This window comes from Brachionichthys hirsutus, chromosome 20 (assembly GCF_040956055.1).
Source record: "Brachionichthys hirsutus isolate HB-005 chromosome 20, CSIRO-AGI_Bhir_v1, whole genome shotgun sequence".
In the NCBI taxonomy this organism is placed as follows: Eukaryota; Metazoa; Chordata; class Actinopteri; order Lophiiformes; family Brachionichthyidae; genus Brachionichthys; species Brachionichthys hirsutus.
The window spans coordinates 8,793,962-8,807,040 of record NC_090916.1 but is presented as its reverse complement, the minus strand read 5'-3'; the positions used below and the strand labels follow the sequence as shown (position 1 = coordinate 8,807,040).

The 13,079-nt window shown below is 50.7% G+C and overlaps 3 protein-coding genes across 3 annotated transcripts; 2 read left to right on the top strand and 1 right to left on the bottom strand.

Annotated features, from left to right (window-relative positions):
• Window positions 1-328: 328 nt before the first annotated feature.
• rbm25b (RNA binding motif protein 25b) lies at window positions 329-7,714 on the top strand. Its single transcript, XM_068753512.1, has 17 exons — window positions 329-429; window positions 832-932; window positions 1,084-1,298; window positions 1,459-1,516; window positions 1,708-1,868; window positions 1,950-2,135; window positions 2,217-2,300; window positions 4,490-4,761; window positions 4,848-4,989; window positions 5,103-5,192; window positions 5,463-5,536; window positions 5,693-5,843; window positions 6,012-6,456; window positions 6,538-6,833; window positions 6,913-7,011; window positions 7,094-7,141; window positions 7,226-7,714. Exons 2-17 carry the CDS (start codon window positions 854-856, stop codon window positions 7,316-7,318), a joined length of 2,493 nt encoding a protein of 830 aa, XP_068609613.1. The 5' UTR covers window positions 329-429; window positions 832-853; the 3' UTR covers window positions 7,319-7,714.
• Window positions 7,715-8,002: 288 nt separating this feature from the next.
• Window positions 8,003-10,666, bottom strand: eif2s1b (eukaryotic translation initiation factor 2, subunit 1 alpha b). The gene is made up of 8 exons (XM_068753614.1): window positions 10,526-10,666; window positions 9,567-9,809; window positions 9,333-9,412; window positions 9,101-9,252; window positions 8,889-8,995; window positions 8,700-8,797; window positions 8,485-8,628; window positions 8,003-8,418 (listed from the first exon to the last, which is right to left on the bottom strand). The coding sequence occupies exons 2-8, from the start codon at window positions 9,805-9,807 to the stop codon at window positions 8,293-8,295; spliced, it is 948 nt and encodes a 315-aa protein (XP_068609715.1). The 5' UTR covers window positions 9,808-9,809; window positions 10,526-10,666; the 3' UTR covers window positions 8,003-8,292.
• Window positions 10,667-10,742: 76 nt separating this feature from the next.
• atp6v1d (ATPase H+ transporting V1 subunit D) lies at window positions 10,743-13,049 on the top strand. The gene is made up of 9 exons (XM_068753594.1): window positions 10,743-10,965; window positions 11,287-11,404; window positions 11,498-11,577; window positions 11,657-11,724; window positions 11,806-11,850; window positions 11,924-12,027; window positions 12,138-12,204; window positions 12,289-12,367; window positions 12,451-13,049. The coding sequence occupies exons 1-9, from the start codon at window positions 10,925-10,927 to the stop codon at window positions 12,593-12,595; spliced, it is 747 nt and encodes a 248-aa protein (XP_068609695.1). The 5' UTR covers window positions 10,743-10,924; the 3' UTR covers window positions 12,596-13,049.
• Window positions 13,050-13,079: the final 30 nt, after the last annotated feature.

Genomic DNA, 13,079 nt, shown 5'->3' with positions numbered 1-13,079 from the left:
GGTAATTAATAAGTACTGATACAATTGAGAGCTCCTGGGTTATTCTGTAATCGTGCTTTTGATGTTTTAAAGTAAAATAAAGGTTGAAAATGTGACAATTAATTGCTGGCGTTATTGTTAAAAGTAATAAAGACGAAGATGGCTACTAGACTACGTTATCGTACTGCTGCGACGAGTATTAATAATAATTTACTCAAAATAGTAGTAGTTTCCCCTACAATACCGCGCTGCTCCGCCCAGCGGCCTTGTCCGGACGTGCAAAACAAGCGCTCTTGTAGGCTGATACGTAATGCGCGTGCGTCATTTTTTTTTTTCAAGGCCCTTGAATAGCCAACGTGCTAACGCGACGGCTCGAACGCTACAAAGACTTACATAATTAATAACCTTTGCGCTACACTTTTTGTCTTTTCTTACACCGCCTAAATTCGGGTACGTATATATGAGCATTTAAGCGTTAATTCTGATATTATTTTACTCGCTAAAGTTAGTTTATTTCTTGTTTATTATAACGTTAGCGCAAGCTATGGCTAATTTTAGTTTAGCTTGATGTACGTGTGCCGGGTACAACGCCGCGTTTGATGCTAGCTTTAGCAATTAGCCACTTGCTAGTTATTTTAATCGGAGGTGTTAAGCTACATCAAAGTGCACCGCGGCCAAACAAGTTAGTAATGTTTTAACCATGAGGCTTATTGATACCAAGTTAGCTAACGTCACCTCTCTGCTAGGACACGCGTCGCTAACGGAAGTAGCCGTGTTTGATCGCTGCCCTTTTCTGCTGGAGCAAACGCAATCATTTTTCTGAATGAGTGCCGCTACTGTCGGTTCCTCCAGGTCGGCCCATTTCGCCCCCAGAATGTCCTACCCACCTCATTTAAATCGGCCGCTGTTGCCCCCTCCCGGGATGCCCCCTCAGTTTGCTGGCTTCCCCACAGGTAAGCAGCCCCCCCCCCCCCTGTCTTAAGTCTTATGACAACCCTGCCCGTCTTCCTGTTGGATAAATTGTGTGTTTCACTCACGCTGGAGGATGTGAACGCATTTTACGTCATGTTTTATTTCAAAGTTGATTTGCTTTGGTCGGCCCAGGAACGCAGATGATCCCCATCCACGTGGGCATCATGACCTCCGCCCCGACGGTGATGGTGCCCCCTGTGCCGGTGGTCAGCAAGCCGCCAGTTCCCAAAAAAGATCTTGCTTTCCTGCGAGCCAAAGACGGCGCCGAGAGCGGCCCCACCACCACCGTGTTTGTGGGGAACATATCCGAAAAGGCCTCCGACATGCTGATCAGGCAGCTGCTGGCCGTAAGTGACAGAGAAGCATCTTATGATGGTGCACGTACTCTCGGTTATTACATATAAATATCAGCGGTCTGTGGAAATTACATCCAGGAGTTCTCGGACGTGACAAATTGTGTCGTGCTGCAGCATTAAGAAGCTACGTGTATTTGTGTTATCGTTCTAGAAATGTGGGATTGTTCTGAGCTGGAAGAGAGTCCAAGGAGCCTCTGGAAAGCTTCAAGGTAACGCATAATACACACATCGGGTATCGCAAAGGCAGGAAATACTCTTATCCCTTGCTGACTCGCGCAATGGGCTCTAAATTCACAAGATGAAACACCCGATTTAGTCATTTAGTGTGTTTATTTTCCTATGAAGCCATTTATCGTGATGTATACTGTATAATCCCGCCGTGAATGTCTATTTGTTTCAGCGTTTGGGTTTTGCGAGTACAAGGAGCCGGAGTCCACGTTGCGATCGTTGCGCCTCCTTCACGATCTGCAGATTGGAGACAAAAATCTGTTGGTGAAGGTGGATGCCAAGACGAAAGCTCTGCTGGACGAGTGGAAGGCCAAGAAGAAGACTGCAAACGGGGTGGGGTGTCCTCAAAAAATAAAATAACGCGCGATAAAAGCTCTTATTTATAATAAGAATATCCTTATTATTATCCACCAGGATAAGAAAGCTGAAGACGGAGACGATGAGGAGGAAGAGGTTCTGGACGAGGAGACGAAGAAGAAGGACCAGATCATCAAAGGTGCTATTGATGGGCTGATGCGGGAGTACGCTGCCGAGCTCAGCGCCCCGTCGCAGGACGAGGACGCCCAGCGGCGAAAGAGGAAGCGGGAGAAAAAAGAAGAGGTTTGCCGACCCGTCCGTTTCCCTTTAGTGTTTTTCTTTCTGATGTAAAATGCTAACCGTTTTCTCTCTTATCGTCTTTAGGATGACATTAATACCATCGACATGGAGGAGGACAAGAGAGACCTGATTTCCAGAGAGATTAGTAAATTTCGCGACACTCACAAGGTAAAGTGTCTCCTTTGATCTTTAGTTGCCATTACAGGTTTCGGACGGCCGGCGCTCACATAGTTTAGCCGCAGACATATTAGCGGGGCGTTTCTCGACCTCAGTAACTTTCATCCTCTGCTGCGAGACGGCAGCCCGTAACATTACAACCAAACGTTTAAGAAGTGCTTTTAATACATTAAATATGATAACATTTATGATTCTAAATGTTATTGTGTTCAATGTTCCGACGCCACAGGTAGCCGCAGCGCTAGTATTTCTGACACCTTTGTGCCCGTTCGTAGAGCCATTCTTAATCGATCACACACAAATGCATGGAGACGATGTCAAGTTACCTAAAAGCTAATCTATTCATTAAACCCCACCATTATGATAGTGATCATATGGTGACTAAAGCGAGATGAATCTCAGAGCTTTGGGAAAAGTAACGAGGATAGGATGTAAGTATCAGCCTTCATTTACTTCATACATATGTTGGGCGTCCCCCTCTTGAGGACTTGCATAGGGGCAACTGTCCCGCGCCCCCACGCGTCCGTCTGACAGGGCGAATGCTTTTTAATTCAACCAAGAATCCGACAATACTTAAGCCCCCCCCCCCCCCCCGAGCTTTAAACCTCGATCGTGTGTTTTCCCACATGAAGCTTGAAGGTCAGTGAACCTGTGCTCGTCCTCTTTGAATTCTCGTCTGTCTTAATGGTGTTCACGTTGAAGCACAAGGACTCTTGTCAGTAACCACTGCAGTGACTCTTTATATATATATATATATGCGACTAGGGGTGGGGGGGCGCCCTCTCCACAGCAGCACGCTGATCTGAAGACTGGCAAGGTACGTCCTCCCTGTCTGTCGTCGTGTGGCTGCTCTCTGTCGGCGTCTTTCCTCTTTCTTCCGTATCTTCCTCTTTCGTCGGGTCGGTGTGTTCGTATGTCCTTCTAATAAAAAAAACCCGCACGGGATGAACGGCGCGTCCGCCTTCGCTGTTTCTGTCTTAAACCGTGACCAGAATATAACAAAAACAAACCGAACCGTTGCAGGATCGGATCAAAGCAAGTACGGACTCTAAAAGGAAAACCGTCCCGGATTTTAAATCCCATCACTTTTCATGAAATGGGGGGGAAGAAAAAAACCCAAGAAATACCAATAAAGTGTGTTTTGTCCACAACCCGTCATCGAAACAAGCGAATCCTCCACCTTGTTGTGATCCTTTTTATATCCGGCCATAATGCTTTGTGCCGCTTTAATTTGAAGCATCGCGGCGCCTTTCTGCTGAGGTGGACGCTCCACAGGTAAGTGAAACGCCGCTAAAACGCACACCTGGCACGTTCGAATCAAATCCCCCCCGAAGAACCGAGCGGATGAGTGAAGGAAGAAGCCGCCAAACATTAAAAGACGGTATTTTATTGTTTGTTTTACACGCCGACTCGGCTTCGTCGCACCGAAGGCTTGACCGTTCCGCGTCTCCGGGCGATGCTCGCACTCGTAGCTCCATCGTGGCAGGAAGCGGGAACACGGCGCTTCAGCGCGTCTCCTTTGCCTTCTCCGTCTGCGTTAGCGCCCCGCGTTGGAAGTCACAACACTCAAAGCCTTGTGTGTAGCGCTGTGATGTGTGTGTGTGTGCGTGTGTCTAAATGAGTCATGACGAACGACCGGAGACTCCTGCAGGCGGTAAGACCGTTTCTACAATTTCATTTATCTGTACAGAAACTGTTTCTAATGTCCATTTATTGACTCGATGAAGCAGAAGTTGTTGTCTGTTTATGATGATGATGATGATGATGATGAAGAAGACGGACTCCCATGTTTCCCCCTTGTATACCGTGTGACCTGCTTTCCTCCCAGGCCTAACTTAAAAGGCTTGTAGGGGCAGCGAAGGCCTGAGTCCGTAGTTCGACACCTGTAAGTCACAAACGACGAGTTCACCCAAAGACTGTTCTCTGGTTTGTTTGTTCTACTTGCTCTGAGAGAGAGAGAGAGAAAGAGAGAGAGAGAGAGAGAAGCCGTCTCTCCGTGCGGGAGAATCTTTTCGCACTTCCAGGTTTCCCAGACAGGATTCCGGCCTCTCTCAGAACACGTTGGAATGATTAGCCCGTTCCTGTGTAAAACCCGCTAAGATTCTGGAAACCGCCTGACTGCAGTGATCCAGCGGATCCCGCCCGGCGCCGGCTGAACCCGTCTGTGTCTTGCTCTGCAGAAACTGGAGGAAGAGAAGGACAAGCGGGAGAAGGAGCGGCTGGAGTTCGAGAAGGAGCGCAAGGAGCGGGAAAAGGAGCGGGAGCGGGAGAGAGAGCGGCGGGACCGGGATAGGGAGAAGGAGCGAGAGAGAGAGCGGGAGAGGGAACGGGAGCGGGAGAGAGAGCGGGAGAGAGACAAAGACCGCGACCGGCGGACCAGAGACAGGGAGCGGGACCGGGACTGGGACAAGGACCGGAGCCGGGACCGGAGCGCCGAACGCAGCCGATCCAGGTGAGGGGACGAAGCATCAGAGCTGGGATGTGGGGGGGGGGGCACACAGAGTGAACGTTTGTGTTTCTGTTCCGGTTTATCTTTAGAGAGTTAAATACTCGTCCCAGCAGGGAGGTGAGTCGAGACAGAGAGAGAGAGAAAAAACGAGATCAAGAGGATGAAGAGGAGGCGTACGAACGCAGGAAGCTGGAGAGGAAACTCCGGGACAAGGAGGCGGCGTATCAGGAGGTACGGCGGCCCAGCAGGAACCCCCCCCCCCCCCCCCCAATCAGTGCATTGTGTCTCACTATCCCCGGCTGGGCGGGAGCAAACACGGCTTGATTTCTAACCCGGGTCAACAGCGTCTGAAAAACTGGGAGCTCCGGGAGAGGAAGAAGGGGCGGGACTACGCCAAGGACTCGGAGCGGGACGATGAGCGCCGGCGGGAAATGGTGAGAGCGAATCAAAAGAGCACCGGCGTTACTGATCTCTGACTGAGCTCTGATTGAGCTCTGACTGAGCTCTGAGGTTTCTCAGTGACGGCAGAAACTGCTTTCAGATTTTCATCCCGTTCTGTTTTGTTTTGTCCTTGTTAAATTCATGAATTGAGCTTTTATGCGTTTAGAATTCATCGATGTCTGATTACAATCACCGGTAGTTTTTTTTTTAGGCTGAACTTTAAGTCTATGAACGGGTTCGTTATCCTGTGGATTTGTTTTCAGATGAAGGAGGGCAAACGGCTCAAAGAGTTCCTCGAGGATTACGACGATGACAGAGACGACCCCAAATACTACAGGTGAGCAGCGAGACGCCGGCCAATCAGAGCCCCTCCCCCCGCCGGAGCTGACCGTGCACATTTACGACACCACGCACGTGACCCAGATCTGACTCGCAGCAGATGCGGCGCTCCCGCTTTTGTTCTGAGCGCTGCTGTTCTCGCTCCGGCCCCTAGGGGCAGCGCGCTGCAGAAGCGTCTCAGAGACCGAGAGAAGGAGATGGAGGCAGACGAGCGCGACAGGAAGAGGGAGAAGGAGGAGCTGGAGGAGATCAGACGGCGGCTGCTCGACGAGGGACACCCAGACCCCGACGCGGAGCTACGCAGGGTGCGCCTCCTCTGATGTCTCCTCTTTGATGTCTCCTCTTTGTGTGTCTGCGTTTAGGCGCCGTCTTTTGTCTTTGTGAAGGTCACCGCATCATCGCTGCACGTTCGTGGCGTCTGTTGACTTTTTTTTTTTTTTTTTTTTTTCCTCTTTTGCCTCTTATTGGTCCAGATGGAAGAGGAAGAGGAGGAGCGTCTGAGACGACAGCCTATCATCCAAGAGCCGGAGCCCGAGGAGGAGCGCCAGGAACGCCACAGGAGCTCCCAGCGGGACCACCGGGACCAGCGGGAGCAGCGGGACCGCCGGCACGATCAGGAGAGGGCAGAGGCTCGCCCGCGGCCGGCTCGCGTGCTCGACGCCGACGACGAGGTGGAGGAGGGGGAAGAGGAGGAGTACGAAAACGAGGAAGATAACCCGGACGTGAAGCCCTGCTTGAAGCCGACGATGCGTCCCATCAACGCGGCGCCGTCGGTGTCGTCGGGCAGCGGCGGCGCGTCGCCGAACACCCCCGGGGACGAGTCGCCATGCGGCATCATCATCCCCCACGAGAACTCGCCCCCCGACGCCCTTCCTCCGGACGAGAACCGGCCGAAGATCGGCCTCAGCCTCAAACTGGGTGAGTCTTTAACCGGTGTGTGAAATGGGGCGACATTGATTGGCCTCTAATTGGCCTCGGTTGACCCCGCCCCCCCCCCAGCCGCCACGGGGAGCCCCAGCCAACCCAACGCCGGCAAGAGGAAGAAGCTCCCGGTGGACAGCGTCTTCAACAAGTTCGACGACGAAGAGGCCGACGAGCAGCCCCGCAAGAGGAAGCTGGTCCCGCTGGATTACGACGACGACAAGAGCCTCGGGGTGGACGGCGCCGGGCTCGCCGCCATCAAGGGCGGCGACACCGAGGAGAAACGCAAACACATCAAGAGCCTGATAGAGAAGATTCCCACGGCCAAGCCGGAGCTGTTCTCCTACCCGCTGGACTGGTCCATGGTCGACACGGTGAGCGCCGGGCGCCTCAAATCTACCGCGGAAACACGATGTCGTTGATTTAGCCGCCGCCGTCTCCGCGTGTTTCCAGACGCTGATGGAACGCCGCGTCCGGCCCTGGATCAACAAGAAGATCATCGAGTACATCGGCGAAGAGGAGGCCACCTTGGTGGACTTCGTCTGCTCCAAGGTGCGGGCGCCGGTCCGTCGCGACGTAAGTTCGGTTTTAAATGGCGGAGAGTGACCGTGGGGCGTTTCTCTCTCTCTCTCAGGTGTTGGCTCACAGCGTGCCTCAGAGCATTCTGGACGACGTCGCCATGGTGAGTAGCTCGCCTTCGACGCTCCGTCCGTAACGATCCGGCTCGCCCCGAAATGACCGCCGGCTCCTCCTGCTCCCTCTTTAGGTCCTCGACGAAGAGGCCGAAGTCTTCGTCGTGAAGATGTGGCGGTTGCTCATTTACGAAACCGAAGCCAAGAAGATCGGACTGGCCAAATGAGGCGAGCGGGACTTCTGAATCCAGATTATAATAGCGTAGAAACGTGCCCCCCCCTCCCCCGACGACACCCATCCAGGACCACCGTTACCGGACGACGCCTCCTCGGCCGCCATTTTTTCTCTTTCATGCCTCCGATCGTCGGGATGATTGTCTTCAGGATTTCGACCCGCTCTGAAGGCGCCGGATGAGCCGACGCGTCTTTGAGTATTCGTACCGTTATTTATTCAGGATGCTAAAAGTTTTAGATCGCGTGTTCACGTATTCCTCACATTCCTGAAGAAGCGTCGTCCTCGGACCGCCTCGGAGCGCCCGCTGCCGTCAAGCACACGCCACAACCACTGAAGGAAGACGAGCCCGACTTGCTCCCCATTTGTTTTTGTATCGGTGAACATTTGAATAAAGTTTTTTTTTTTCTATTGAAGTGTTTGATTCTTTAAACTGTCACTCAAACTGACTTGTGGTTATAAAACACGATTTCAAAGTAAAATGACCTGCAAAGTTTTCAGGATAACATTTGTTTCTCTACAAATACTAAAAAAAAAAATCAGACGCTAACGTAGCAACACTAAATCGTGTTTGATAATCAAATCCTACCTCTCCGCTGTCTGCCGGATATTCTGCAGGTTCAGAGGTCAACAGTTCCCAGACTGAAGCTCAACGCAGCTGCTGACAAACGCACCGAGATCAAAACTTCCAGATCTTTATTGGAGCTTGTTGGGAACATATTTTGCCGGTAGAAACTCGAAGCGGCGCGCCCAGCGAATAACTTGAAACGAGTTAAGTGAAGGCCGCTGATTGTAAATGAGTTAACTTAAACAAAGTAAACATCCATTTAGTTTTTAATTTGATCAACTTTCCTCGTGTGGAGAAGAAGACGTCTCCTTGAACTGGGACGTTTACCGATGAACCACCGATGATGAAAGCTTTCGTCTCCACCCTCTTGTCTTTACCCCCCCGAGCCTCAATCAGGGCCTCTAGTCCTCCGCTTTGGCCTCCATCTCCTCGTCGTCGTCGTCCCCGTCCACCTCGGCGTTCTCCCGCTCTAGCCGCTCCAGCTGCCGGGCCAGCTCCGTCTCGTCTGTGTCCGTCACCACCTTCGGCTGAAGGGACAGTTCGGGGGTCAATTATTCACGGAACATCACCGAGACGCAAACGACGTCGCTCACCTCCATCTGGATGTTGAAGACGCCCCTCTTCTCTTCGATCCTCTCCTTGATGGCCGCCATGGCCTGGTTGAGGACGGAGAGGCCCTCCGTGCGCTCCAGGGTGGTCGTCGTCATCACGTAGCGAGGCGGCGCAATCAGGTTGATCTGAGCAGAAGCAAAAACATCAAAGCGGCCACCTCGACCGGAGACACGACGGCGGCGGCGGCGGCCGCTACCTTGATGGGCATCGCCTCCGTGGAGCAGCACAGCCCGGCCCTGAGGGCGTCCTTCACCGCGTCGATGCCCTCGTACCCGTAGCACGCCACCTCAATGTCTGCGGGCGGGAACAAGAGCAGCAGGGCGTGCACGGTTAGACGCCGGACAGAACCGCCCGGGTTCGTTGGTCGACGGCGTTTCCGCGTCACCTGCTCTGATCTTGACCGCCTGAGGAGTGAGTCGCCTGTTGATGTTATCGATCAGGACGCTCCTCTCCTCCTCCGTCAGGTCCAGACCGTCCAGAATGGCGGGATCTCTGGACGAGACGAAGACATTTCACATTCGATTCGGACAGCCCAAATCGTTTTTCTAGCACGCGTTCACGTCCGACGGCTAAAAAAAAAAACGACCGCTAGCTTACGATACGGCCTGTTTGAAGACATCGTAGGCGCCGTATCCCGGCCGCTTGTATTTCTCGTCGAAGACCCAGGCGGTGCGCTGGTACAAGCTCTCCAGCTGCTCGTCTTTACTGTAATCCAGCACCTCCGCCACGTGTCGCAGGATACTGTAAACCTGCGAACGCAGCTCGTCTTTCTAACGATCCGTTTTCACGCGTCCAACGCACAAGAAAAGAGCCACGAAGCCGAACTTACGGTTTTAGATTTGGTGAATTTATCTTCACACTTGATGGCCTCCTCTGGCGAAACTCTTCTTTTTGATAAATCGATGTAGCCTGAAGACAAAACGCGGGAGGAGACGGGAAAGGATTGTAATATCCAGGCTTCCGATCAAACGAGTTTCATTTCGATGACGTATGTTTCTGCACGTTATTTATGCTCCCGTTGCTACGCCCGTTAGCTCTGCGGGCGTGCTTCCGCCGGCCTCACCTTTCTCTTTGTCCACCCGGATGACGACCACGCACTCGTTGCGGCCGATGCGAATGAGCTTGTTGATGGAGCGGATGCGTCGACGCGACAGCTCGCTCAGGAGGATCATGCCCTCGATGTTGTTGTACTCCAAAAGGCTGACGTAGGCGCCCATCTCGGCGATGGACCGCACGTTCACCATGACGACGTCCTCCACCTCCGGGAACCGGTGGTGGTAGAACCGACAGCTGAGCCCCGGCATTGCTGCGGGAAAAGAAAGAAAGAGGCAAAGATTAGACAAAAAAGAATAATAATAATCTTGAGAATTATTATTCAACCTGAAATGCAGCGGTTTATCCCAAAGGAGGACAAGGTCTATCTTTTAACATCAAAGAAATCAGCAAAGCTCGACAACAAACTTCATTGAAGCCTAAAGTTATGATGGCGAATGATACTGTGCTGATAGACGTTTATGCTATTTACCAAAAAATAGAGATTGTTTTAGCCAAATGTCGCATTCCTCAAATTCCAAGTAAACAAACCAAATCAATTTGAATGAAAGGTTTTCATTCATGTTTCCGGGCGGCGGATTCAGCAGCTTTACAGAGTTCAGTTTCCCAGATGTTACCCATTTTATGTCACATTTTTAGCCATGAATAGGATGATGCAACGCAGACAAATAAAAAACATTCCTGCTTCGTTTAGGAATAAAAAAAAAGCGACGTCAACAAAATAATAAATTACCGTATCTGTTTACCGTCGACTAGCAAAAAATAAATACAAATACAACGAGACTATTATTAATTATCCCCCATCAAAGTATGTTAGCTTCCTAGCTAGCTCCCTAGCTAACAACCCGGTTTCTAACTCACATGCGGCGCGTGCAGAGGCACCAAGCTAGCAGCTAATGTAGATAACCAGCTAGCTGCCCCCGTGCCTTCGCCACGCCCCTGAAAACCTGTTGTAACGTTAAAACTCACCTGTGTTATATGGTTACCGGAAGAAACGAAGGAATGTTCTCTTTTAGATTCGTTTAAATGCTTAATTATATTAACGTCACGGGTTAACGCAATGAAAAACGCGGCCCGCTAGCTCACATTCACGGGTACGCTAACGTCTCGACCCGGAAAGGATTCGTCACAGGGCTTTCGAGTCGCGCATGCGCAGAACGTCTCCGGCCAGTCACATGACCAGAGAGGCCAGCTGATCACCGACGGAGGTCGATCGCGAACATTAGCATTACCAGCAGGGAAAACGACGGGTTCATGTACAGCGAACATATGTTAAATTAATATAATACAAAAAATAACGCTTCGGCTTTAACTGTCTCTAAACGGGATTAAACAGAAGACCGCAATAATCGACGGAAAGACGACAAGATGTCCGGAAAGGAAAGGATCGACGTTTTCCCCTCTCGAATGTAAGAAGCTCGCTCGCTAGCTAGCTAGCTTGCTAACAGATGCAGCTTGTTAAGACAGCTGTGATGGCGTTTTGTCCTTCCATTCTTCATGTTTATATTTTCTTTTCTGATTTTTTGAAAGGCTCGTTTTAATGTATTTATATCAGATTCGGGTCACTCTGTGAAAGAGGAAGAGCTTGTCATGTGATGATTCTAATATAAGATGTCAGTGTGACGTAAAACAACAACAACTAAAAATAAAGTTTGATTGATCAGACTGTGATTTATCTCAGTTAGCTGTGTAGGTATTTGAATGTTTTTTTTAACGTGTTCGGTTCGCAGGGCTCAGACCATCATGAAGGCTCGGCTGAAAGGAGCCCAAACCGGCCGGAACCTACTGAAGAAAAAAGCCGATGCCCTCTCAATGCGCTTCCGCCAGATCCTCCGCAAAATCATCGAAGTCGGTTGAAAGTAATCGATAACTAATCTGATAGGTTGTTGCCCGTGTCTCTTTTTTTAATGTCACGCTTTGCCTCCTTCTCGCTTTCCGTAGACCAAAACAAAGATGGGCGAGGTGATGAGAGAGGCGGCGTTCTCTTTGGCGGAGGCCAAATTTACAGCCGGAGACTTCAGGTAAGAACCGGAAACGATCACGTGACGCGTCCGGGGGTCGACCCAACTTCCTCTCACGTCTGTAAAATCCGTCCTCAAGCACAACTGTTATCCAGAATGTCAACAAAGCCCAGGTGAAGGTCCGAGCCAAGAAAGACAACGTGGCAGGTGAGCATTAAAAATAAAATAAAGTAAAAATATTTATAATTCAGAAGACGAGTTCTTATGTGTTGACTTTCTCTATTCAAGGCGTCACCCTTCCGGTTTTTGAGCACTACCAAGAAGGCGGGGACAGTGAGTTTGCGCTTCCGCATAATGAGCTTCGGTGACTTCTGATTGGCCGGTGCTCACCTCCAGTGTCTTCCAGGCTACGAGCTGACTGGTCTGGCCAGAGGAGGAGAGCAGCTCTCCAGGTTGAAGAGGAACTACGCCAGAGCTGTAGAGCTGCTGGTGGAGTTGGCCTCCTTACAGGTAGGGGGCGCTGTTATTAATGTAAACAGATTCTGAAAGGGGAATATTCTGTAATGTGACTTTATTTTATGTATTTTTGAGTGAATATTCGGCGACTTCTTTGTCTTTAGACGTCTTTTGTCACTCTGGATGAAGCCATTAAGATTACCAACCGCCGCGTGAACGCGATTGAACACGGTAAATTCATAACTTCTGACAGAGTATTTTGTTCCCGGTGTAAACAAAGACCGCTAATGCTCATTTCTCGTTCCCGCGCTGCAGTGATTATCCCCCGGATCGATCGCACCCTGACCTACATCGTCACGGAACTGGACGAGAGGGAGCGAGAGGAGTTCTACAGGTCCTCCTTCTTTTTTCGTTTGCTTTTCCAAATAAAGTTCTTTGTAAAGTTTTAACATTTAAAATATCTCCTCCTTTCGTCAGGTTGAAGAAGATCCAAGAGAAGAAGAAGCAGCTCAGGGAGAGGACGGAAAAGGAGATCGCTGCCCGTCTGGCTAAACTGGGTCCGATCGCCGAGCCGTCCAACATGCTGACGGAGGAGACCGACGAGGACATGCTGTTCGAGTGAAACCCTCCGGCGGACGCTCGCCGCCCTATTTATTGTGTGCCGCTCGGGCCATGTCTGCGTCCCCCTCCCGCAAGCTGCGTACTCGTATTTTAATTCGTCTGTGGTTTCAAAGCGTTTGTCGCACCGGGAACGTCGTTCCGGTCATTTCACCGTGATAAACGATTCTAAATAAAGGAATCGGCGTGGGTTTTCACGACTGAAGTTAGAGAAGCATTCCGTGTGAGGAATCAAACGTGTAGATGTTTCAGTGCCCTCACATTTAGAATCGTCGCATGCCGTCACAGCTTGACGTGATCGTAGGTGTCAGAGACTTGAGTCCGCTGCCCTCGTGTCACCGGGTTGTTGTTACCTCATCCTCAGAAGTCCATCAGTAAACTGTGCTGTAAAAAACTTGGTGTGAAAGTCGACGAAAGAACGACACAATTAAAGAGTTCAACTTTCAGTGGACCAAAAAGATGAGTCCGTTTTTTGCGTTTCTTAAGGA